Raw genomic sequence first — 27,632 nt, 5'->3', positions numbered from 1 at the left:
TGTTTTTTATGTCTGGCAAAAGATGAAGCCATCTTGAATTTCTTTGCTATAACTCTGCCTGATGACTGCAAGTAGCCAAAAGTTTACATATCCCACTGCCATGGCCCTAATGAGTTCCCAAGTCCCACTGCCTATAGTGGGCAAGAAGGGTTGGGACAACAGGCAGTATATGTCTCTAGCTGTGTGATGCTACTAGCAGTAACTGAGGAGCAGCCCTCAGGGCTCTTAGGATTCCACTCACCAGGATGCATTCTTCCAGATCCATCTTCTCCAGGTCATGGCAATTCTGAAAGAGTACACAAGACATGCCCTGCTGTGTAGGCCACACCTGCAACTTACCTGTCCCCCTGAGTATGAACCAAGGTCCTTGTTCTTTTCCATTAAGGGGTATGGTCTGTTCCCAGAGCTACTCAGTGAACCAGCATCTCTGAGCTTGTGCCCTTTGAGTCATAGTCACTTTGAAAATGGAAATAGGGCTGCTCTGGCAGCATTTTCTTCTCTCAATCTGAAAGAGCACTCTCCCAGTGGTTCAGACATTAGCAGGAAAATTTTAATCATAGGCCAAGCTCTGGGAGGACAGGGAATGGGGAGCTCAGCCACACTGGGGAGGTGGGTGGGGTTGACGGTAGGGTAGGAAGAAGAATATATCAGCATCCCCTGAAGGACACTGGCTCCTTGCAACAAGCCCAGAAAGGGCCTCATAGTGACCTTGGTGGTCACTGTGGCAGACAATGTAGAAAATGGATCAAGCCCAGCCTAGTTAGGGGATGCTGTAGAGAGGCCAACTGGGGTCTGTGTAGGAATGGCATCTCTTATAGGAGAAGAAGCTCCTCTCAGGGCGGCCCCACCTGTTCAAGTGAGAAGGAGGCTTGGGCCCTTTCCAGAATCCTCTATCTTCCTAGATTTCTGGCTAGCTGAAAAAAACATAAAACTTACCCCAAGGATTCTACTTGGCTTGTGCTCATCTTTCCTGAAGCTAATTTCTGCACACCACACAACCACCCCAGGTCACTTTGAATTAGGACGGTGAATTACAGTTGTTGTTTAAAAATCTATGCCTTACCCGAGCTAAAAGTGTAAAACCTGCATCAGTCAAATGGGAGCATCGGGCAGCCTCCAAAATTCTGGGAAGGGGACATGCAGGGGAGAAAAAAGTACCAACAGGTTAACAATAGAAACATTATGCTCCACTGCACACTCTTGATGTTGTTCTGTTCTTTGACACTTTGCCTCTGTCAATCACTCTAATGGTTGTAAAACTCAAAGACTGTCCCAACTGAACAGATGAGGGCCTGCTTGAGGGTTAGGGAGGACCTGTCCAAGGCCCTAAAGTCTCATCTCAAACTCCCGTAGTAAATCCAAGAATCTTCCCCACCACCACATTGTTGGTTTTGAAATAATACTCTAATATTTAGTGACTTATTTTAAAAGTCACTAAATAAAAGACTGGGTAGTTGTAGCTCAGTGGTACAGCGCTTGCCTAGCATGCATGAGGCACTAGGTCTAATACTCAGCACCACATATAAATAAAAAAAAAAAAGGTCCATTGACAACTAAAAATATATTTTAAAAATATTGCATTTCATTTAAAAAATAAATAAAATACAATTAAAATGAACTTGTATGTAACAAAATCATATTACAATATATTCATTGAAATTCCAAGTTACAGGAAATTTAAAACAATTATAGGCAATGAAAAACTGAGTTGATTTTTGGTGAGGGACACAGTGGCACATTCCTGTCATCCCAGAGACTTGGGAGGCTGAGGCAGGGGGTGGGGATATAGCTCAGTGGTACAGCACCCCTGGGTTCAATGCCCACTACCACACACACCTACATACACATAATTCTCAATTATTCATGCTTAATAGGAATGAATGCATGAATAACATTTCTAAGTTAACAATAATTTTAACCTGTTCTCTGACCAGGGTTGTTTTTGGTCTTTTGTTGTTTCTGTGCTAGGGATTAGACTGAGCCCTAATGCATTTTAAGCACGTGCTCTGCCACTGAGCTTCATCCCCAGTCCTCTGACTAGTTTTGACCACCCAAATTCCTTCTATGAAGCAGAAATATCAAAATTATCTAGAATCTTTCTTAATAAAAAAGTCCAGACAAATACAAAATAAATGATTCTTAAAAATTACATAACTGATATGAGAAATGGATCAGTTTCACTGGCATATAAAAAGTTAAAATAATTTTTCTGCCTCTTGTACACAGATTAGGATTGCTAGTTTGAAAGTCAAACCCTAAGTCCAAATTCTATCTTTACTTCTTAATCATCATGTGACCCAGTACAAATTATATGACTTTCCTCTGTATCTTTTTCTCCTCTGCAGAACAAATGAGAATAGTGGTAACTACTCAGAGATGTGTTGAGGATAAGATATCATCGCTCATAAAGACACCTGGCATTGGGCTGGGGATGTGGCTCAAGCGGTAGCGTGCTCACCTGGCGTGCGTGCGGCCCGGGTTCGAGCCTCAGCACCACATACAAACAAAGATGTTGTGTCTGCCGAGAACTAGGAGATAAATATTAAAAAATTCTCTCTCTCTCCCTCTCTCTCTTTAAAAAAAAAAAAAGAAAAAAGACACCTGGCACTGAGCCAGGAACTTAACATGAGTGCAAGGTTAGCCCTAAGTAGTTTTCATATGCACAGCTGGTAGCAATAAGTGTTGCCTTGAGAATCAGAAAATAAATTATTATTTATTGAAACAGTTGGGTGTGGTGGCGCACACCTGTAATTTCAGCAACTTGGGAGGCTAAGTCAGGAGAATTACAGGTTTGAGACTAGCCTCAGTAACTTAGTGAAACCTTGTCTCAAAAAATAAAAAGGGTAGGGAATGTAGCTCAATGGTAAAGCATCCCTGGGTTCAATCCCCAATGCCAAAACAAAACAAAAATCCCCTTCTTCCTGCTGAGGAAAATGAAAAATAAGAAGCAATTATGATCTTTTCCCCTCACTGTGTCTACTTAGCAGCAGGTTTAAAGGAGACACTGGGAACATCTGGACCAAGGCTACCGCTCTGCTTGACATCAGATTACTCTGGTGTTTGAAGAGATTAACAGGATGAAGCAAATTGGTGGTGGTGGTTGGAATGCGTGAACTCATCAAGAAACAATTCAGATTCATTGGTGCTAGCCATTTCACACTCTGCTGGTGCCCACCTCAATGAACTGGGTTACACCCTGCCCCACCTCCGTCCACCCAGCAAAAACACAACTCCTGCCTCCCCTACCACCTGTTCCTCTTGCTCCATGCCTTCTCCTCCTTTTGGTCAGCCCAGGCAATCTCTGAGCTGCATACTCACTGCAGTCTCGGGCAGTTCAGACCCAGGGCTGTAAGAGACGCGTCGGTGAGGTTGCTGCAACCCGAAAGGCAGAGGGCCTGCAGCCGGTGGCAGCCCCTGCATATCTGCACCACGCCTTCATCCGTGATGCGCTGTGGAAAAGCAGTGCAGGAAGAAGTCAGAGGACATCAGAACTCGACAGGAGCAACAGAAAAATGGGATCTGCTGTTATTTGTTGTCAGTTAATAGCACTTCCTAACAACTTAAAATAAGGGCAGATATGTATTTGCATTAAAATATTCTAGCATTACTGATGGAGAGTAAAAACTTTAAATTCTATTTCTACCCCCAGAATGCATCAAAATAGATATAGATTAGACTCCCCCACCCACGAAAAATTCTTGATTATAAAACATAAAACTTGCCTAAGTGACATTAATATTTGATTGAACATCTACAAATTAATGCTTTAGTCATTTGCCATATAAATCACATATATACAAACAATATTTCCTCAAATGTTTTAAAGATAACAAATCAGTTATTAAAAAATGCCTTAGAATTTTGTTAGTTTAGCCATAAAGATTCCATATAACTTAAATGCTCTAATTCATATAGAAATAAATTGCACATCTACATTGTATCTTGAGCCATGTGTCATTCTACATGCAGGTCAAGGTCTTATTTTGAATAGTCCAGGCCCACAAAGTCAAGACTGGTCCAGAAGATGGTTTGTTTTCTGTCCCACCATCAGGGACTCTAAAGATTCAGTATTCATTCATTAAAGATCAAATGCAAGGGCTTTTAAGAGACAGAACTTGGGCTACGGATGTGGCTCAAGCAGTAGCACACTCGCCTGGCATGCTGCGGTCCGGGTTCAATCCTCAGCACCACATACAAACAAAGATGTTGTGTCCGCCAAATACTAGAAAATAAATATTAAAATTCTCTTTCTCTCTCCCTCTTTAAAAAAAAAAAAAAAAAAGAGACAGAACTCTCTCAGGGTCTACATGCCCCTTGAGGAACCCTGTAGCCTACTGAAGGCACACTCTGTACTTCTAAGCATTTATAGTGGCAGTGAGGAAGGACCAGCAGGTTTGCACAGGCTATGCCCTGATGAAGATGAAATGCTACCTTGCTCTTGCATACGTCATTTATTTTTCTAGGTATTTTCACATCTGCTATTTCATTTTATCTCCTGAAATATTATAATTGCCATTACCCCCAATTTATAAGTTGAAAAAAAAGACATTGAGTTCTTATAAAGAACTATTCAGGTCTAACAACTAGTTAGTGACTAGTTCACAGTATTTTTCTCTTTTTCTGTACTGGGGATTAACTGAGCCACATCCCCAGCCCTTTTGATATAGGGTCTTGTTAAGTTGCTTGGAGTTGATAAATTGCTGAGGCTGGCCTCATATTTGCAATCCCCCTGCCTCAGCCTTCCAAACTTCTAGGATTATAAACATTCACCACTGTGCCTGGTTAGTTCATGGCAACTCTGATACTTGACTCAATACTCTATTTTTTTTTTTAATCAAGACTTGATTTATAGTACTTCTAGGGGAGATGTTGGTGGCTCAGTATTGAGGATGATGCCTTGTTCTTTTTTTCTTTTTTTTTTTTTTTTTTAAAGAGAGAGTGAGAGAGGGAGAGACAGAGAGAATTTTTAATATTTATTTTTTAGTTATCGGCGGACACAACATCTTTGTTTGTATGTGGTGCTGAGGATCGAACCCGGGCCGCACGCATGCCAGGCGAGCGCGCTACCGCTTGAGCCACATCCCCAGCCCCAACCTTGTTCTTTTAACTCATGGCAAAGTGACAGATCCTACGAAGACACAGGATGAGAAGCCAGAGTGCAGGTCTGGCAATGTGACTATTTGCCAGTCATCTCAGCTGCAGCGGATGTTGTGCAGTGAGGCCCACAGCAGATTTCTGGGGGAGAGAACGGAGCAGGACAGTGCTCAGAAAAGGCATGCTACTTACTGAGCAGGACTGTAAGTTGAGGCTCACGAGCTCATGGCAGTAATTCTGAATGTGCTTCAGAGCTTCATCTTCTAACTAAGTAGACACAAAAAAACAGAAGAGGGATGAAGTCTTGGTAAGGGAACAAGTGGGACACCAGGAAAAATGCAACAGCAAGTTAGTTCCCTGATGTGTGAGAAAATCAGCTGCATGAACATTTTTGGTACCTGTGTGCAGCCCCTCAGGAGCAGGGCTTTTAGGCCTTGACAACCCCGTACCAGCGCCTCGATGCCATCCTTTGTGATCTGATCACACCAAGAGAGGTTCAGATACTCCAGATTTCGGCAGCCCTCACTGAGAGAACAAGAAACAAAATGCCCCTGTGTACTCCTGTAGACAGTTATTACCGACTTTGAATTTAGTACATCATGAGCAATTCAGTGAGTAAGACAGCCCCCATAACCTGTCTGAGCCATCATCTCTTCCCTGCTCTAGTGGGACCATTAGGAAGGCTTCATCAGGAAGATACATCAGAATGTTCACTGTTTGGGTATTTTCTAGACCACAAACAATGGGTGTTCCTACCTGATGCCCTTTAAGGAGCTGTTTGTAATAGACACACAGGAGGTCAGGTCCAGGTGTTTCAGCTTGGAACAGAATCTGCTAAGGCTGTAACACGTGCTGGAAAAGAGCAGATGCACTAAAGATATTTTCAACCATGTTTCTCTCCCCTGATTCACCCGGCAGCCACTTTATCCCTAAACTAATCTTCATTACTTACCTGTCAGTGATTTTTGTGCACCCATTGAGGTTTAAATGTTCAATGTTTCGGCAGTTCTGCGCAAAGGTCCTAAAATGAGAAAATATTTTAAAACTTCCTGGGTTCTCAGCACCATGTATAAACAGATAAATAAATAAAGGTCTATCAATAACTAATAAAAATTAAAAAAAAAAACTTCCTGCAAGTTGCTGGCCAGCCACTAGAGGGCACATGTACCATTTCCTTAAAACAGTGCTTCTCAAATTTCAATTAACGTGCATATGAAACAGCTAAGCCTTTCATCACAGTGCAGATTCTGATGGTAGATGTGGCTCTGTAGTACCAAGAAGCTCCCAGTGATGCCACTGCTGCTAGTCTGGGACCATGTAAGAAGCAAACCTCTAGACTGACTTTCTATCCACCAACTGTCCTTCAGCCTTGGTGAGTAATCTGAGAATGGAGGCCTGCTTCTTACTCCTCCTCTTCTATAGAAAAATCAATTTGCAAAAAGGGGACAATTGTTTCTTGTATTATGTCATGTTATCATTTGGTTAAGCTAGGGCCTTTCTGGAGAAATCATCTATGGCCATGGAGAGGTGTCAGTAGTTGATACTGGTATCGAGTGATGAAGGGCAACTTCCTCAATGATCTGTGGGCTAGTAACATGTTAACTGCTTAACATATTCAGCAAGGACTGGCTCAGGTCACCTGTGTCTTCTGAAATACAGCTTCAATATGTCTTATAGGATTGAATCCTGACTCTCCCGTGCAGTACCCAAAGGCCTCTAAAACTTGACCTCAAAGCAGATATTACCTTATCTACTCTTTCTGACCTGCCAAGGGGCAACCAAATTGGAACCTGATGGATTCTCTTGAGATGAGGAGCTGAAAGTCTAGGAAGCTCACAGTGACTACAGTTATCACAGAAGAATACTACTAGGGTGGAGATCTCCAGGATCTGCAGAGGGCGCTGCTTGAGAATTCAATAGAATACAGATCACCATATGGATACAAGGAAGCTAGTCAAGCTGGGGGGCGGGGAGGAAGATTAGCTAACAACACAACAGTCAGAGCTCACCCAGGGTAAGGAACAGTGGTCACTTCCACCAGCCTGGTTAAAAAAAAAGTCATAATCCATGGGGCAATGGTTAGAGTACTGAGAAGGATCATGCTTCAGGAGACTAATTAGACCTAGGCTAAACACTGCTTTGGTCCAACCTAAAAAAAATCTCTCTTTTTGCAGTGCTGGTGATTGAACCCAGACCTTGTACATGCCAGGCAAGTGCTCTACCACTGAGCTATACCCCTCAGTTCCAAAACTAACAAATGTTAAGAATAAGACCAAGAAAGAACTATTCCTGAGTGACGGAACTGCATCCCAGAACAAAATTCAAAAGAATATTAATAGGAGTACAAATATGTCCAGCAACCCAAAAATGTAAAATTTGCAATGTCTGGTACTGAACAAAAAATTGTCAAGCTTTTAAAGGAGGAGGAAAATATGTCTACAACAAAGAGAAAATTCATTATATCAAAACTTATTACAAACTGACAGCAGAAATAGCAAAGACATTGAAAGCTATTATAAATGTTATTACATAGAATTCAGTTCTATGAAGCTAAAGATTAAATGTTATGCAGAAGCTTGAAAGATATTTTTAAAACGACCCAAATTAAACTTTTAGATATGAAAACCACAAATGGCTGAGATGAGAATCTACTAGATGAGATTAACAGCAGATTGTACATGGTATATGAAATGATTAATGAACTTGACATAGCAATAGAAACTATCCAAGATAAAACATGGAGAGAAAAGAAGAAAAAGATCAGAGCATAAATGAACTGTAGGACATCTTTAAGCTACTTAATAGACATGAGACTGAAGTTCTTAAAAAGGAGGAGATAGCCAGGCATAGACTTGTAATGCCAGAGACTCAGAAGAATTATAAGTTTGAGGCCAGTCTCAGCAATTTAGTGAGGCCCTAAACAACTCAGCAAGACCCCGTCTCAAGATAGAAAATAAAAGAGCTGGAGATACGGCTCAGTGGTTAAGGCCCCTGGGTTCAATCTCATGAAAATAGAAGGGAGATCAGTGGAGTAGAGGAAGAGGGTAGAGGGAGAAGGAAAATGGAGGAACTACAGAATAAAAATTGAACAAACTATGCTGTGTACATACACAACTATATCACAGTGAATTTCACCATTATGTGTATCTACATAACACCAGTTTAAAAGAACAATAAGTAGAAGGAAGACCAGCAGAGGAAGGGAATCAGAGAATGGGAGGAGTGGAAAGAGGAAGTACTAGGGACTGGAATGGAACAAATTCCATTCCATGCATGTACGTCAAAATGAAACTCACTGCTATATATAGTATAATGCACTAATAAAAACATTTCTAAAAAAGAAGTAGCAAGGTTAGAACACGTGAGGGAAAGGAGCAAGTGCAAGGAAAACTGGTGGGGAATTGTGTAAATTCCACCTCTAGTTCAGTCCCTTGCTATCTCTCTATAAATGTCAAATTCCAGACCCAAATGAGGCAATTCTCTCATTCTGAACTGAGTTTGCCAGCACCTCCAGTCTTGACTGTGTATTTTCCCCATTATAATAAGTTTCTTGCTCTGCTACTTAAACCTGACACATCCTTAAATCTTTTTCTGTGACATGGTCAAGAGCCTGAAAGGTCTGAGACCCACCGACAGTGACAATGGAAAACTGGTCTGTGATGCATAAGGGAACAAAAGTCACTTTCCATTTAGAACTGACAAGTCAGGAAGCCAGCTATGAGAAATGGGGTTTTCATATCTAAAATCATATACTATCTATATAGATAGTATATGATCAATTATGATATATACACACACACAATTATACTATATATAGCATGGGGGTTCTGGAACACCAGACTCATGGGAAACTCATGCGTGAGACCCACTGCTGCCCAACCCCTTCAGTCGCAGATAGTTGCGACTGACTCTATAGCGCCTCCATGTTGTAGTTGCTTTTATTTGCTTATTACTGCATTTCCACTTCTAGTTTGTTTTTATTTTGTGGTTGTTACTTTGTTTTCTTCTTTCTGAGTACTGCTGGGAATCAAGTTTAGCACCTTAAGGACGTCGAGTGGGTACTTGGCTGCAGAGTGGCATCCCCAATGCAGTTGTGAGAAACTGTAACTCAATCTAGACATGTCCTTGACTTTCTAGAACCTTGGCAGATACTTCAACTTAAAGATGGGGGAGATAAGCCTCCAGTGGATGATGTGGCCCCAAGTAGGCACAGAGGAGGCCTGAAGTCCCATCACAGCCATTCACTCCCACAGCAACAGCAGAGAGAAACAATGCAACAGCTGGGGATACTGCACCTATGAGTGACGTCAGCAAAGGCTGTTCCCATACCCTCCCGTATCTTTTCAGGCTGCTGGCAAGATTGGATGACTATGTAAAAAGAGTAGAATTCCTATACCCTGCTGCCTTCAGCACATCTGCCTGCACTTCCAGAGGGTCCTCATTCTTGGGAGATGTACAGGGAAGTGGGTTATTTAGGTTCTAACACAGCACACATGCCAAAACACAACATGCAAGCCAAAAGCCATAGGAAAACTATAGTAAGAAATAAGAAGTCTATTTATAATGAGACAACACTACAAAACAAACTAATTTTCTTGGGCACAGTATAAAAAGAAGGCTGCTCCCTAACAAGCCCTTCACATGAAAATGGAAGTGATTTCCATTTCAATATATGTGTAGATCTCAACATAGAACACAAGAAATGTGAAAAAAAAAAAAAAAAAAAAAAAAACAAGGCAATGTGACTCCACCAAAAGTTAATAACTCTTTAGTAACTGATTCCAAAGATGCTGGACAAGAATTCAAAAGAATGGTTTTTTAAATGATCAATAAATTCAGAGAGTTTACAAACAGTTGAATAAACTAAGGAAAATAATATAGGTTATGAAAGAGCAGCTTAATAAAGAAATATAGATTCTGAAAAAGAACCAAATAGAAATACTGGAAATGAAAAGCTCAGTAAGTCCAATTATAAACTCAGCATAAAGCTGCACCAGTAAACTAGATCAAGTAGAAGAAAGAATATCAGGCATTAAAAATAAAGTTGAAGACGGGCACGGTGATGCACTCCTGTCATCCCAGCAGCTCGGGAGGCTGAGGCAGGAGGATCACAAGTTCAAAGTCAGCCTCAGCAAAAGCGAGGCACTAAGCAACTGAGTGAGACCCTGTCTCTAAATAAATTACAAAAAAATAGGGCTGGGGATGTGGCTCAGTGGCCAAGAACCCCTGGGTTCAATCCTTCAATCCCCAGTATAAAAAAAAAATAAAGTTGATGATTATCACATTCTGATACTAGTAAGGAAAAAATTTAAGAAAGAATGAAAAGAACATACAAGATCTATGGGACACCATTAAAAGACCACACTTATATATACTGGGAACAGATGAAGGACTTCAGGTATAGGCTAAGGGTATAGAAAACTAATTTAAAGTAATAAGAAGCAGAAATTGTCCCCATTTTTGGGAAAGACATGGGAATCCAGGTACAGGAGGCATTTAGAACTCTAAATAGACATAACCTGAAAAGAACCCCTAGTGCAGAGTCACATCTAAAGATAAACCCACTAGAATGACAGCAGATTTCTTAGCAGAAACTCTAATGGCCAGGAGGACATGGAATGATGTATGAAGCCCTGGAGGAGATGGGGGAACCCACCAACCTTGATAACTATATCCAGCAGTCAACCTCCAACACCAAAGAAGAAATAAAGACCTTAAAAAATAATCATAAATTAAAGGAATTCATGATTACTAAAACAAGCATTATAGAAGATACTTGAAGGAATCCTACATATAAAAGAGGAAGCAAGACAAACAAAATCATAGAAAAGAATAAGTCTTACTAGAAGAGAAAACCAGTAAATGAGAATTAGTAAGGATTAGTTACTTCTAAGATGAATAATGGAAAAAGAAAAGAACGCAGATCATTCAAAACAACAAAATGACAGGAATTAGTACATATCTTTTAAAAATAACCCTTAAGGTAAATAAATGGTCTTAATTCTCTAATAAAAAGATGCAGACTGGATAGATGGATTATAAAACTGATCTTAACAATTTGCTATCTGCAAGAAACTTATATTGTTGGGGAAGATATATGCAGATTGAAAGTGAAAGGATGGAAAATGATATCCCAAGAAATGGAATCTGGAAGCAAGCAGGAGTAACTACACTCATATCCAACAAAACAGACTTCAAGACAAAATTACTCCTAAGAGACACAGGTCACTATGTATCAATAAAAGGAATAATCCATCAAGAAGATTGTGTTAGTCAGATTTTCATCACTGTGATCAAAACACTCGAGAACAACAACTTGGAGGAAGAAAATTTCATTTTGGGTTCATGATTTCAGAGGTCTCAGTTCTACTCCATTGCTCTGGGCCTGAGATGAGGCAGGACATCATGGTAGAAGGGCATAGCAGAGGAAAGTAGCTCAGCTCATGGCAGGTGAAAAGCACAGAGACAGAGGCAGGAAGAAGCCAGGGACTAATACAGTCCCCAAGATCATCCCATCATTGACCTACTTCCTCCAGCCATACTCCACCTGCCTACAGTTACCACCTAGTAGTCCACTCAGATTATTACTCCGTCAAATGGACTAGTTCATTGGTGAGATTTTAGCCCTCACAATCCTATCATTTCCTAAAAGCTCCACTTCTGACCCTTGCCACACTGGGGACCATGCTTTCAACACATAAGCTTTGGGGGGACATTTCAGATTCAAACCATAACAAAGATATAATGATTATAAATACTTATGCAATGAATTTTGGGACACTCAATTTTATAAAGCAAACATTATAGGACATAAAAGGAAAAATAGGCTCCAATACAATAGTAGCAGTGACTTTGAGCACCTCTTTCACCAATAGATCTAGACAAAAAATCAAAAAAGAAACATCAGAGTTCAGCTATACTATAGACCAACTGCGTTTAACTGACATTTTACACAATGTTTCATCTAACAGTGGCACAATACACATTCTTTTTATCAGTTCACAGAACTTTACACAAAACAGATCATTTTTAGGCCATAAAGCTAGTCATGACATATAAAAAATAATTTCTTATATCTTATCAGATCATAATGGGACTAAAACTAGAAATCAACAGTAAGAGAAACTGTAAAAATATGTAAAGACATGGAGATTAAACAATACAATTTTGAAAGAACTGAGGGTCACTGAAGAAATCAAAGGAGGGAATTTAAAAATTCTGAGAATCAAATTAAAATGCAACATAGCAGAATCAATGGAATAAAGTGAAAGTAGTTATAAGAATCAAGTACACATTAATAATGTAGGCTCTGAGTACATACATTAAAAATATAGGGGAGATCTCAAATTTCAAAAAAATCAGCAGAAGGGGGGAAATAACACAGATCACAGCAGAAATAAAGACTGAAGAATAATGTAAATATAAAGACTCAATGCAACAAAGAGTTGGTTCTTCGAAAAGATAAATAAGATTGACAAACCCTTAGCCAACTAATCAAAAGAAAGAGATGACCCAAATAAAATTAAAGATGAAAAGGAGATATTACAACAGATACCACTGAAAACAAGAGGATCCTTAGGGAATAAGGGAATATTTTTTCTTAATATTTATTTTTTAGTTTTCGGCAGACACAACATCTTTGTTTGTATGTGGTGCTGAGGATCGAACCCGGGCCGCACGCATGCCAGGCGAGCTCGCTACCGCTTGAGCCACATCCCCAGCCCATGGGAATATTTTTTAAAAAACTATATAAACTGGAAAATCTAGGAGAAATGAACAAATTTCTAGACACATGTGACCTACCACATTAAACCAAGAGGATATTAAAAAAAATCCTAAATAGATCTATTTAATAAGCATTGAGATAGAAACAGTAACTAAAAAGGTCTCTCAACTTATAAAAGCCCAGGACAAGGTGGCTTAATTGCTGATTTTTTTTTTTTTTTTTTTTTTTTTTTTTGGTATCAGGAATTGAACTCAGGCACTCAAGCACTGAGCCACATCCCAGCCCTATTTTGTATTTTATTTAGAGACAGGGTCTCACTAGTTGGTTAATGCCTCACTTTTGCTGAGGCTGGCTTTGAACTTGCAATCTTTCTGTCTTAGCCTCCAGAGGTTCTGGGATTACAGGTGTGTGCCACTGTGTCTGGCTAACTGCTAAATTTTATCATACTTTTTTTTTTTTAATTCTTATTACCTTTAATTTTTTTCCACATACAATTTTTTTAACTTTTTTTTTTTTTTTTTTTTTTTTTTTTTTAGGTGTAGATGGACACAACACAATGCCTTTATTTTTTATGTAGTGCTGAGAATTGAACCCAGGTCCCGCCCGTGCTAGGCGAGCACTCTACCACTGAGCCACAATCCCAACCCCTCAGACTTTTAAAGAAGAATTAAAACTAACAATCCTCATTCCATAAAATAGAAAAGGAAGAACTCTTTCAAACTTGGTCTACGCCAATATTATCATGCTATCAAAACCTGATAAGTGGGGGCTGAGGTTGTGGCTCAGCAGTAGAGCGCTCGCCTAGCATGGGCAGGACCCAGGTTCGATTCTCAACACCACATAAAAATAAAAAGGCACTGTGTTGTGTCCATCTACAAAAAAGATTCTCTTTCTCTCTCTCTCTCTTAAAAAAAAAAAAAAAGCCTGATAAGTGTACACACACACACACACACACACACACACACACACATACATGCACATACACACACAACTATAGCCCATTATCCCTGATGAAAAAAGATGCAAAAAAATTCTCAATAAAATACTTACAAATCAAATCTAACAATACATTTAAAAGATTGTACACCATGATCAAGTTACTTTCATTCAAGGGATGAAAGGATGGTTCAACGTACATAAATTAACAAACACATAATACAGCACATAAAAGGAATGATGAATAAAAATCACACGATCATCTCAAGAGAAGTAGAAAAAAATCTTTGATAAAACTCAACATCACTCCTTGATAAAAGCCTGAAGAAACTAGACCTAGAAGGAATAAACCTCAATATAAGAAAAGCTATATATGATAAATCCATAGCCAACATCATACTCACTGGGGAAAGCTGAAAGTGTTTCTTCTAAATCTAGAAAAGAGAAAAAGGTGTGGACTCTCATCATTGTTATTCAATAGAGCACTTAAAATTGCAGCCAGAGAAGACAAAGAAATATAAATAGAAAAGAAGTCAAATGATCCCTGTTTAAAGATTTTGATTCTATACTTAGAAAACAGTAAAGATTCCACCAAAACCATGCATCTATGAGTTTGTTGAGATAAACCCAACCACTGTGTATAACTATAAAGCTCTAATTTAAAAAAGCAAAGTGCTCCACTAAAAGACTTAGAACTGATAAGCAAATTGAGTAAAGTACCCAGATACAAAAATCAATATAAAAATACACCAATAATGAACTTGCTGAGAAAGAAATTAGAAAAGCCAGCATTCAGAATTAGCCTGAAAAAACAAAAAATCTAGGAATGAATCTAACCAAGGAGGTAAAAGATCTCTACAATCAAAACTATAAAATGCTAAAGAATGAACTTGAAGAGAACACTAAAAGATGAAAAGAACTCATGTGTTCACAGTTGGGAGAATTACTAAATGGGTCATACTACTAAAAGGAAGCCACATAATCAATGCAATTCTTATCAAAATACCAATGATATTCTTCACTAGAAAAAACAATTCTAAACTTCATAAGAAAGTGCAAAAGACCCTGAATATACCGTAATCCCAAGCAAACAAAGTGATGCCAAAGGCAACACACTACTTGATTTCAAAACCATTACAGAACCATAGTAACAAAAATGGGACAGAAGAGAGACCCAGAAATAGACCACGCATCTTCATCCAACTAATTCTCAACAAAGGTGTCCAAATACCTTTGTTGTCGGAGAAAACAACATGTTGGAGAAAACATAGCCTTTTCAACAAATGGTGCTGGGAAAACTGGATACCTACATGTGCAAGAAAGAAACTAGCTCCTTATCTTTCATTCTGTACCAAACTCAATTCAGAATAGATCAAAACCCTTCATTGAAGACCTGAAAGTTTAAAGCTATTGGCACAGACAAATATATCCCAAATAAGACTCTAATAGCTGAGGAAATAGCAAGAATTGATAAATGGGATTACATCAAATTTAAAAGTCTCTATACAACAAAGGAAACAATCAACAGAGTGAAGAGACAACCCAGTGGGAGGAAAATCTTTGCCAACTAATTAATCTGACAGAGCATTAATATCCAGAATACATAAAGAACTAGAAAAATCTAACACCAAAAGAATAAGTAATCCAATTATTAAATGGGCAAATGAGCTTAAACAGATACTTCTCAGAAGAATAAAAAAAAATCACCAGTAAACATAAAAGTGCTCAGCCAGGCACAGTGGGATAGGCCTGCAATCCCAGTGGCTAGGAAGGCTGAGGTAGAAGGATCACAAGTTCAAAGCCAGCCTCGGCAACTTAGTGAGGCCCTAAGTAACTTAGTAAGATGCTGTCTCAAAAGATAAAAAGGGCTGTGATGTGTCTCAGTGATAAAGCACCCCTGGGCCAATCCCCAGTACAAAAAAAAAAAAAAAAAGCAATATTACATTAGTTATCAGGAACCAAATTTTTCAGTACAAAAGACAAAAAATAATCAAAGAAAGTTTTGTAATCAGGGGTTATATAGGAAACATCTACAACTGTCCATTTTGCTGAGAACATAGAACTGATGCAAAAATTAAAGTCTATTTTTAAAACCTGTAATCTCCCATTTGAATTGGAAATACTAGGATGCACTTAACATTTTCTCCCCACCCCCTTTCTAAACAAGTATTTTATTTCCTAGCAATACCCAATGCAAGAGCTTAGAAATGATACTAGCCAGGAGCAAGCTAATTTAAGCAATCTAACCTTGTAGTGATCTAGCACCTAAACTGTGATCTCTAAATATTTCTCCTTACAGGAACCAGGACGACTTCTTCATAAAGTTAATATAAAACTGTAGTAGAATATGTACAAAATAAGCCAAACTATATAATTAATTATAGTCACATCACAATAACAGATGCCAGTTTGAAGGGACTCCAACTGCCTAAGATGGGATATTTTGGTGTAACCATTTTGGAAAGCAATACTGAGATTCCTCAGAAAACTTGAAATGGAACCACCATTTGACCCAGTTATCCCACTCCTTTGTAGAGAGCTGTCCGTGGGCTGTGCGTGGACTGTGTTACATCATAGCCTAATGAGGGGGTAAGTCTGGCATTGGGAACCTCCCATGGCACCCCCACAGGGATTGACTGCCTGATGTAGGTGAACTTCCCCCTCAAGCTCTGCCAAAGATCCCACCCAGCACCTGAGATGGGTGTGACCTGCCAAAATGTTAATCAACCTACTGACTGCAAGACATCAGAAGCAAGACTCTGCCCTTGAAACCTTACCCCTACCTTTGATGAACCCCCTTAAATAAACCATAGGAGCCATCTTTTCTTTGTCTAGTTCCAGCACCCATGTGGACTAGATCTATCAGGGGCTTCGCTTATGTAAATATATTTCTGACTATTTGTGTTTTGTTCTTAACTAATTATTTACGACTTCAAGTTTTAGGGTGGCTTACATCCTCCTCGGCAGGAAGAACCCCCCAATGAGACACTGGCCATCACCCCTGTTACTCCTAGGTTTATACCTAAAGGACTTCAAATTAGCATAGTACAGTGACACAACCACATCAATGTTAATAGCAGCTCAATTCACAATAGCCAAACTAAGGAACCAACCTAGATGCCCTTCAACAGATGAACAGATAAAAAGAAAATGTGGTATATATACACAATAGAGTATTACTCAGCCTTAAAGAAGAAAGAGATTATGGTATTTGCAGGTAAATAGATGGAGATGGAGAATATCATGCTAAGCAAAATAAGCCAATTCCAAAACACCAAAGGCCGAATGCTTTCTCTAACATGCAGATGCTAATTTACAACAAGGCAGGGGGGCATGTCGGGAAAAATAGAAATACTGTGGATTAGATAGAAGGGTCAGAAGGATAGTAGAATGAATCAGACATTATTACCCTATGTACATACATGATTACATGACTAGTTTGATTCCACATCACATATAATCAGAAGATTGAGAAGTTATATTCATTTATGTATGATATGTCAAAATGCATTCTATGGTCATATTATAACTAATTAGAACAAATTTTTTAAAAAAAGGGAAAAAAAGGGACATTTTGAGCATGAAAAGACCCATTACTTTTATAAAAAATAAAATCATTTTCTAAAAATATCCAAATTCATAATAAAATTCTCACCTACCCAAAACAAAAGCTTATTGGTCATGCTGGAAGGTTTTGGGGTATCAGCTCATGATTCTAATAACTCATAAGTAAAGTGAAAGAATCTAGCATCTATCTATTTTGCTTTTGCTGTACACTTTTTCAGAGTAACCAACTGGCCAGGGGAATTCTTGGTGGAAGAACCACAATTAATAAATAAAGGAGAAATGATGAAATTGAAAAGCTGCCATTTTGTGATCCTTGGTGAAATTATGACTCTAGGCAACAATCATCAATGACTACTGAATCATCATCTGATGAAAGATGAGGAACTTTCTAGTGGAGAGATGAAGCTGATGACTCCAGGGTACAGGTCAGTCTTAGCATCACCCAGGCAATAATATCTTCCCACCAAAAAGGTTGAACTTGAATCCATCCAGCCTCTCGCTCTAACCTCTCCAGAGTGCTAGCTCTACCTGTCCACAGAAAACATGAGGGAGGGAACATCCCAAAAACCACTGCAAATACAAAATGTAGGAGATTCCAAGACATTCAACCCAGATAACTTGAACAAAGAAGGGCAACATAATAAGCGATGTTACAGACTCGAGACTTAAGAAATATGTCACACACAGTAAAGGGAACTTGTTTTTAGATCCTAATTCAAACACAAGAGCTATATATAACACCATAATTCCTCAAGAAATCAGAAGAAGAACAAGCTAAACACAAAGCTGGGTGAAGGCAGGAAATAAAAGATTAGAGCAAAGGTAAGTGAAACAGAGAATAGAAAAACTGCAAAAAATAAGAGTTGGATTTTTTTAGAGATCAATAAAACTGATACCCCTTTAGCTAGAATAATCAAGAAAAATAAATACTGTCAGAAATGAAAGAGTGGCATTATAACTGATGCCATAGAAATAAAAAACATTGTAAGAGAATACCACGAAAAGATGTATGCTGACATTTGGGGTAACCCAGAAGATATGAATGCACTTCCAGAAACCCAAAACCTACCAAGACGGAATCATGAAGCAGAAAATTGAAGAAAGCCAGGTGTCATGGCACACATCTATAATCCCAATAACTGGAGAGACAGAGCAGGAGGAATACAAGTTCAAGGTCAGCTTGGGCAAGTTAGTGAGATCCTCAACAACTAAGCGAGACCTGCTCAAAATAAAAATATAAAAAGGTCTAGAGGGCTGGGGTGTGGCTCAGTGGCAGAGTGCTAACCCAGCACGGGTGAGGCACTGGGTTCCATCCTTAGCACCACATAAAAATAAATGAATAAAAATAAAGGCATTGTGTCTGCCTACAACTAAAAAAAAAAAAAAAAAAAAAAAAAAAAAAGATTTAAAAAAGGTCTAGAGATGTGACTCAATGGTAAAGCATCCCTAGAGTCAATCCCCAGGATAAGAGGGGGGAAAAGGCAATAATAGAGACCACAATTATAAAGACATGAAGGTTCTGATCATGTCTGTCTTCAGAAACCTCAAAGAACATATTCTTAATAATGGTTTGTTGTCAGATGCTGTGGCACATCTGTAATCCCAGCAATTTGGGAGGCTCTGGCAAGAGGATCACAAGGAAAGCCTTTCTCAAAAGTCTTGGGATGGATATAGCTCAGTGGTGGAACACCCCTGGATTCTGTCCTCAGTACCACCCAAAAAAAGGGGGTAGTGGTGGTGGTGGTTGCTAACATTTCCAATGCTATCCAGTGCAGGTATATGTGTGTGTGTGTGTGTAGTTAGTTGGACAGGTATACTGCTAACTATAATAAAATGAATGTAATAATCACATCCTATCAAAAGTAGCCAAAATTCTAGCTTATGCTAAGCAAATTTTTTCTCAATTTTGTATAATTTTATAAGAAACCAGAAAGATGAGAAAGTAGAAAAGGGACTACAGGAGAGGTGAATGAATAACATTATTATGTGCCAGGCACTCCACATGTTATTTCACATAATGCCATGGCAGTCCTATGCATGACCTGTAACTACCTCACTATGCAGAATATTGACAAACAGATGAACTTTGTCCCACAGTTCACATCCTTAACAATAATGGAGCTTACCTACTATTCCAGAGTTATGGTTCTCTCATTACTCTACAAATTACCACTGAAAGAACTTAGAAGAAAAGTATATAATATGCTTAGTTTATTTTTGCTAACAAAAATGTCAGCTACCAGCTGCCATGACAGAATGGATGGATTTGACTTACTTCAAAGAGGAATCCCCAACACCAATGCAGCCTCGCAAGCTGAGCTTCCTCAGGAATCCACCACATCGCTTCGAGATATTTTCTACCACTCGACCCTTAAATGGAGAAAATTGGAAAAAAGTATCATTTTTTATACTGCTTATCTAATAACAAAATAACCAGAAATCTGAAAACTGAATATATGTTTCCAAGTATAACAAAATATTTTGGAACATTCCTCCAGCACTTCAGTTCTATCCCTAGTGCATAAAAGGGCTTGCAAGCATTGCAACACATTTCAGAGTAATCTTTAAAAGAGCCTGTGTATGCCTTTTGAAAGTCTTAGCCCTGGGGTTAGGCTTCCTCTACCCAGTGCTCAATGCCACTCCATCAATCATAAGGTTCTTTGAGGTCAGTTGTGGGAACACTGGCCACTGAGCAAGATCTAAAAGTTGCTTAAAAAGGGAAATCCTACTTTAGCAAAAATCACCACTTTAAAAGTACAGAAATATATTTTAAAAGCTCCCCCATCCTCCTTAGCAGTTCCTTATTATAATATATTTGCTTTAAAAAAGGACCTTTTGCTGAGTACTAGCAGAGAGATCTAGGAGGCAAAAAAGAACACTGATGAAGCACTTGCAAGTATCAAGCAACAATTTCACACTTTCTTGTACTTATTTTTTTTTTTAAGAAAGAGGAGAGGGGGAGAGAGAGAGAGAGAGAGAATTTTTTTTTTAATATTTATTTTTCAGTTCTCGGCAGACACAACATCTTTGTTTGTATGTGGTGCTGAGGATCGAACCCGGGCCACACGCATGGCAGGCGAGCGCACTACCGCTTGAGCCACATCCCCAGCCCCCTTTCTTGTACTTATTATGGCTCCTTTAATGTACATATAAACCTCGCGGACTACTACTATCCAATAGAGAAAAGGAAGACTTATGTTTGGTGTGTAGAAGATCCCTTAGAAGCCCTTAGATCCCTTGGAGTTACAGCATCTTGTGATTGAACTCAGTGGCAAACTAAAACAATCCAGGCCAAGCAGGACTATCAATGGACAAGATTCTTCAGGAATGAATGGCTAGGTCAGAAAGACCAGGAGAACTGAGGTGCATGTGATGGCAAAAGGAACATAGAATGAGCAGTGGGAAAGGGTCATTATTTACCCCTACCTCTGAAATAATAACTAATTAAAAGTAATTATTAACCCCTACCTCTGCAAATGAGAAAATGTTTAAAAAGGCCACTATTGTTTTTCAAACAGTATGTGCACTTTGTTAAACACTAACACTAATCTTAGCACTGAGGTGTAAGCACTATGAATTCTCTAGGATGCAAACTACAGGATCATCAAAATGGGGCTCATGCACATTGTTACCTGGCTAACATTTATCTCAATTGAATTAAAAATCCAAATTTTGATACCGCTACCATGAATTATGCCTTGTTGAGGGCAATAAGTTAATTATATTTTGAAACAAAATTCTAGACAACTGCAAAATCTTTTTCACAAGGGAAAAAAAAATGATGACTTGGAAATCTAATACTTAAATAGCTAACAAACAGCAAAATACTCATTAATGCCTACAAATGAAGCACCCAACATATTTTTCCCATTGCAAATTAGTTATATTTCTATAAACTTTCTAGTGCTCTTTTCTTTGGAGCAAAAATTTTTGTACTAGAATTAAAAAATTACACAATGTTCTGCTTTGCTGTTTCCAACTAAAGGGAATAAAAGAACAAATCCTTTCCAAATACAATATTCCACACAACTTATCTACAAGACAGTATGTTGTAAGCATTCATTTTAGAATGAAGGGCTTTAGAAAAAAAAATAAGGCCTAAAACTGGTTCAGAAGATCCTTACAGTTATGACTTTTAGATAACATACTACTTGATTCTCATTATTGGCCATGTAGAATCTTTAATAACTACGAAGACTAATGACAAATATCCAAAATTCAAAAGCATGGAGAATGCCTAACTTCAGAGAAACTATACTTACTAAGGAAAGGGTGACATTTGACCCCTGGATGTTTTATTCTGAAACCTTTTGAGTCATGCTGGTCCCAAACCCACTATTCAAGTTACTTATAACACTCTTCTCCCCGCCCCCATATTTTCTATTAGTGCATTATAATCATACATAATGGTGATATTTGTTTCAAATTTGTACATGCACATGATACTACATTATAATTTGGCAAATATCATTACTCTTCCTTCCTCTCTCCCCGCTGGTGTCTTTCTTCTATTGATCTCCCTTTGATTTTCATGAGACACCCGCCACACACACACTTTTCCTTTTCCCTCTCTAGCTCCCACATATAAGATATGCAAATGACATAATTTAGAGTGGTATAGCTGGTTCATGTGGTGGTTCTGTGCCTAGTATTTTGAGGAAACTCCATACCGATTTCCATAATGATTGTACTAATTTATAATCTCACCAACAGTGTAAAAGTATTTATTTTTCTCCATATTATCTCTAGCAATTGTTATTGTTTGTATTTTTTTATAAAAAAACACTTTTTTAGTTGCAGATGGACACAATACCTTTATTTTATTTATTTTCATGTGGTGCTGAGAACTGAACCCAGTGTCTCATACTTGCGAGACAAGCGCTCTGCCACTGAGCCATAATCCCCGCCCAGTATTCTTAATGATTGCCATTCTAACTAGAGATGAAATCTCAGTTTAGTTTTGATTTGCATTTCCCTAATTGCGGATGATGTTGAACATTTTCTCATTTTGGGGCCATCTGTATTTCTTTTGAGAAATGTCTGTTTAATTCATTTGCTCATTTATTGATTGAGTTTTTTTGTGTATTGAGATTTTTGAGTTCTTTATATATTCTGAACATTAATCCTCTGTCAGAAAAGTAGATGGCAAAGACTTTCTCCCCTTCTATAGGTTCTCTCTCCACATTCTTTTTAATATTTATTTTTTAGTTGTAGTTGAACACAATACCTTTATTTTATTTATTTATTGTTACATGGTGCTGAGGATTGAACCCAGGGCCCCGCATGTACTAGGCGAGTGCTCTACCGCTGAGTCACAACCCCAGCCCACTCTCCACAATCTTAATTGTTTCCTTTGATGTACAGAAGGTTTTTAATTTGATGCCATCCCATTTATTAATTCTTGGCATTATTTCCCAAGCTTTCCTGAGGAGTCCTACTGAGAAAATTACTGCTTACACCTATATATTGGAGCGTTAACCCTACATTTTCTTCAAAGGGTTGCAGTTTCTGGTCTAATTCCTACGTCACTGAACTATTTTCAGTTAACTTCTGTGCAGAGCAAGAGATAAAAATCTATTCTCATTCTTCTACACACAGATAGCCAGTTTCCCCAGCACAATTTGTCTTTTCTACAATGTATATTTTTGGCACATTCTGTTTAGTATCAGATGATTGTACATGTGTGGGATTGTCTCTGTGCCCTCTATTCTGTTCCTTTGGTTGATGTGTCTATTTTCCTGCCAGTACTATGCAGTTTTTATTACTGTAACTCTGTACTATAATTTAAAGTCAGGTATGGTGATGCTTCCAGCACTGTTTTGTTGTTTGTTTGTTTGTTTTTTGGCTTAGAATTACTTTGGTTATTCTTGGTCTTTTATTTATTTTTCCATATGAATTTTAAGACTGCTTTTTCTAGTTCTCTGAAAAATATCATTGGTATTTTGATGGGGATTACACTGAATTGCTTTTGGTAATATGACCATTTTAACTATATTAATTCTGCCTATCTACGAACATGGGCTGTCTTTCCATTTTCTAAGGTCTTTTTTAAAAAAAATTTTATTTGTTCTTTTTAGTTATACATGACAGTAGAATACATTTTGACACATCATACATAAATGGAGTATAACTTCTCATTTTTCTGGCTGTACATGATGTAGAGTTATATAGGTACTGTAATCATATATGTACATAGGGCAATAATGTCCGATTGATTCTACTATTTCTACTCCCATGTCCCCTCCCCTCTTTTCACTCCCCTCTGTCTAATCCAAAGAATTCTGAGGTCTTCTTTCTTTCTGTATTCTAAAGTTTTCATTGTAGAGGTCTTGCACCATCTTGGTTAGATTTATTCCCAAGTATTTCACTTTTTTTAGGCTATTCTGAGTGGGATTGTTTTCCTGTTTTGTTTTGGTTTTTGAAAATTGGTTCTTTGGTCACATATAACATTAGAATTCATTTTGACATAATTATAAAAGCATGGAATAAAATTTGTTCTAATTCAGTCCCTAGTACTTACTCTTTCTCTTCCTTCCTCCCTCTTCCTTTTCCCTTCCCCCTACTCTACTGTTCTTTTCACTGCTTGTAGCTTTTTATAGTCTTGTGGATGTACATGATGTTGAGATTCACTGTGGTACATTCATATATGTACATAGGAAAGTTGTTCAGATTCATTCCACTGTCCCTATTCCATCCCTCCTTTCTCAACAGATTCATTATTGGTATATTCAAGAAAGCTATTGATTTTTGTAAATTGATTTTATAATTTGCTACTTTGCTGAATTTGTTTATTAACTAGTAGTCTTCTGGTGGAAGTTTTTGGATCACCTAATTATAGGATCATATCATCTGCAAACAGTGTAATTTGACTTCTTCCTTTCCTACTTTTAATCTCTTTTCCCCATAAGGATACGTCTCTTTTATCTCCTCCTTTTGCCTAATTGCCCTGGCTAGAATTTCTACTACTATATTAAATAAGAGTAGGGGAGAATGGACATCCTTGTCTTGTTCCAGATTTTTTTTAAAGAAATGCTTTTAGTTTTTCCCATGATGTTGGTTTTGAGTTTGTCATATGCAAGCCTTCATGATGCTAAGGTAAGTTCCTTCTATTCCTAGTTTCTTCAGTTACTTTATCAAAAAATGGTGCTGAATTTTGTTGAAGGTTTTATCTGCATCTATTGAGATGACTGTATGATTTTTATTTGTAATTCTATTTATGTGGTGAATTACAATTTGCCTGTGTTAAACCATCCTTGCAACCCTGGAATAAAACTAATTTGGTTATGATGTATAACATAATAGTAATATTTCTGAATATGATTTGCTAATATTTTATTAAGGATTTTTGCATTTAAGTTCATCAGGGTTATGGTTTGTACTTTTCTTTCTTTGATATGTCATCCGGTTTGGTATGAGGGTGATACTGGTTCCTTAAATTCATCCTGTTTCATGGATTAACTTGAGGAACATTGGTATTAGTTATTCTTTAAAAGTATGATGGAATTCAGCTAAGAATCCATTTGGTTTTGGGCCTTTCTTTGTTGGAAGGCTTTTTATTATTGCTTCTAGCTTACTGCTAATTATTGGTCTCTAAGTTTTCTTTGTCCTCTTAATTTAATTTTGAGAGGTCACATGTGTCTAGAAATACATACATCTCTTCTGTTTTCTAATGTATTGGAATGTAAGTTTTCAAAATAATCCCCACTGATCCTCTGGATTTCTGCAATGTCTGTGGTGATTTTTCCATTTTCATCTCTAATTTTATTGATTTGGGTCTTCTTTTTCTTTTGGTCAATTTGGCTAAAGTTTATCAATCTTCTTTGTCTTTTCATCAAACCAAATCTTCATTTCATTATTCCTTGTATTGTTTTTTTAATTCTCTATTCCAATGATTTTGGCTCCAATCTTAATTTTTTCTTTCCTTCTACTGGTTTTGGAATTGGTTTGTTCTTGTTTTTCAAGGGCCTTAGATTTATCATTAGGTTGATTATTTGGAATCTTTCTGATTTTCTTATGTAAACACTCATAGCTATAAACTTTCCTCTTAGAAATGCATTCATAGTGTCTCAGAGGTTACAGTATATTGTATCACTATTTTCCTTTGATTCTAAGAATTTTAAAAATTTCTCCTCTGACTTCTATAACCCATTCATCATTCAAAAGTGTATCAGTCAATCTCCATATGTTCATAGTTTCTGCAGGGTTTTTTTTTTTTTTTGGCATTGATTTCTAATTTAGTTCCATTATGATAAGTTACAAGGAATTATGTCATTTTTTTTTTTTTTTTTTGTAGTTGCTAAGTTGCTTTGTGGCTTAAAAATGTGGTCTAGTGGGCTGGGGATGTGGCTCAAGTGGTAGCGCACTCGCCTGGCACGCGTGTGGTGCTGGGTTCGATCCTTAGCACCACATACAAACAAAGATGTTGTGTCTGCTGAAAACTAAAAAATAAATAGATATTAAAAAAATTCTCTCTCTCTTTAAAAAAAAGAAAAAGAGAATTGTCTATGATTCTATTAAAAAAAAAATGTGGTCTAGTTTAAAGAACTTTCCATGAATACCTGAGAAGAAAGTGAATTCAGCTGTTGTTGGGTGAAATATTCTATAGATGTCTGTTAATTCCATTTGATTTATAATATTTTTTAGGTCTGTGAAGAGTCTTTACTGAGTTTATGTCTGGATGACCTATTGGTGAGAGAGGTGTGTTGAAATCACCCAGTATCATTGGACTGGAGTCTATCTATGTGAGTGTTTGAGTAGTATCTGTTTATACACTTAGGTACACCAAATATTAGGGCATAAATATTTATTATTATTTTATCTTCTTGTTGGATTGTTTCCTTTACCATACTAAGTGACTGTCTTTATCTTTTCTGATTAATTGTGGCTTGAAGTTTTCTTTGTTGGATATGAGAGTAGCTACTCCTGCTTGTTCTCAGGCTCTATTTGCATTGTATATCAATTCACCTTTAGCCTATGGCGGTCTTTGCCTGTGAGATGAGTCTCCTACAAACAACATATAGTTAAATCTTGCTTTCTAATCCATTCTGCCAGCCTATATCTTTTAATTGGAGAGTTGAGACCATTTACATTCATTATTGTTATAAGGAGATGCCCTGCCATTTTGATTATTTATTTATAATTTATTTATAATTTGGTCTTGTCTCATTTGCTTATTTTTTTTCCACGTGAGATTTGTCAATTTGTGACCTGTTGGGTTTGATTTTTTAAATTTCTTTTGTGTGTAATATTTAAGTGTTTTCTGTAATTGGCTTAGTAGTCATGAATTATTTTAGTTTCTGCTTAATCTGGGAAGGTTTTTATTTTGACTTTGTTCTGAATGATAGCTTTGCTGGGTATACTTATCTTTCAGGGCCGAATACATCATTCCAAGTTCTCCTTGATTTTTAGAGTTTGTGTTGAGAAATCAAAAGTAATTCTGATTGGCTTGCCTCTAAATGCAAACTGATGTTTTTCTTTTTTTTTAATATTTTTTAGTTATAGATGGATGCATTATCTTTGTTTATTCATTTTTATGTGGTGCTGAGGATTGAAAGCAGTGCGCGAGGCAAGCACTCTGCCACTGAGCCACAACCCCAGCCCATGTTTCTCTTGAAGGTTTAAAATGTTCTTATTGTCCTGAAGAGGTTATCCATGCCATTAACCTGCAGCTCACAATTCTCTCTTCCAATCCTATAATTCTTAAAACTTGTTTTGTTTTTTGTTTTTGTTACTGGGGATTGAACCCAGGGTCACTTAACCACTGAGCCACACCCCAGCCCTTTTTATATTTTATTTAGAGACAGGGTCTTGATAAGTTGCTTAGGGTCTTGCTAAATTGCTGACTGGCTTTGAACCCCCAATCCTCCTGTCTCAGCCTCCAGAACCACTGGAATTACAGGCATGTGCCTCCATGCCTGGTTAAAATTTGGCTTCTTAATGTTGTCCCAGAGTTTCTTTATATTCTCGTCATGGTTTCTTATTTTCTTTTATTATTGCCTGAATGTTCAAGGCTGCCCACTTCATTATAGCTCTGAGATTCTGTTCTTTACCTTAGTGTATTCTGTAACAGAGACTTTCAACTGAACATGTTATTTGATGTATTGTGTCTTTCATTTCTGAGATTTCTGTTTAATTCTTTTTCAATATTTCTATCTCCTTATTGAATTTCTTATTTCATATCCTGTACTGACTTATTGAATTTATTCAGTTGTTTTTCTGTGTTCTCTTGGAATTCACAGACCATTTCTACAATGCTTTTTTTTTTTAATTCTTCATCCAAAGTCTTTGGAGTCAGCTATTGGTGAATTAC

General features: G+C 37.6%; 1 protein-coding gene across 1 annotated transcript in view; it reads right to left on the bottom strand.

The window, feature by feature from the left end:
• The window catches only part of Fbxl2 (F-box and leucine rich repeat protein 2), an 85,160-nt gene that overhangs the window by 17,206 nt on the left and 40,322 nt on the right, over positions 1-27,632 (bottom strand). Inside the window, exons 5-12 of the mRNA XM_076843213.1 lie at positions 19,599-19,693; positions 6,047-6,115; positions 5,851-5,946; positions 5,493-5,619; positions 5,287-5,361; positions 3,319-3,449; positions 1,064-1,124; positions 242-286 (exon numbers count right to left, since the gene is read on the bottom strand). Of these exons, the coding sequence (XP_076699328.1) occupies positions 242-286; positions 1,064-1,124; positions 3,319-3,449; positions 5,287-5,361; positions 5,493-5,619; positions 5,851-5,946; positions 6,047-6,115; positions 19,599-19,693 (699 nt within the window). The remainder of the gene's footprint in view (positions 1-241; positions 287-1,063; positions 1,125-3,318; positions 3,450-5,286; positions 5,362-5,492; positions 5,620-5,850; positions 5,947-6,046; positions 6,116-19,598; positions 19,694-27,632) is intronic.

Source organism: Callospermophilus lateralis, chromosome 1 (genome assembly GCF_048772815.1).
Source record: "Callospermophilus lateralis isolate mCalLat2 chromosome 1, mCalLat2.hap1, whole genome shotgun sequence".
NCBI classification, from domain to species: Eukaryota; Metazoa; Chordata; class Mammalia; order Rodentia; family Sciuridae; genus Callospermophilus; species Callospermophilus lateralis.
The sequence above is the reverse complement of the archived record's forward strand: the minus strand, read 5'-3'. Positions and strand labels throughout refer to the sequence as shown.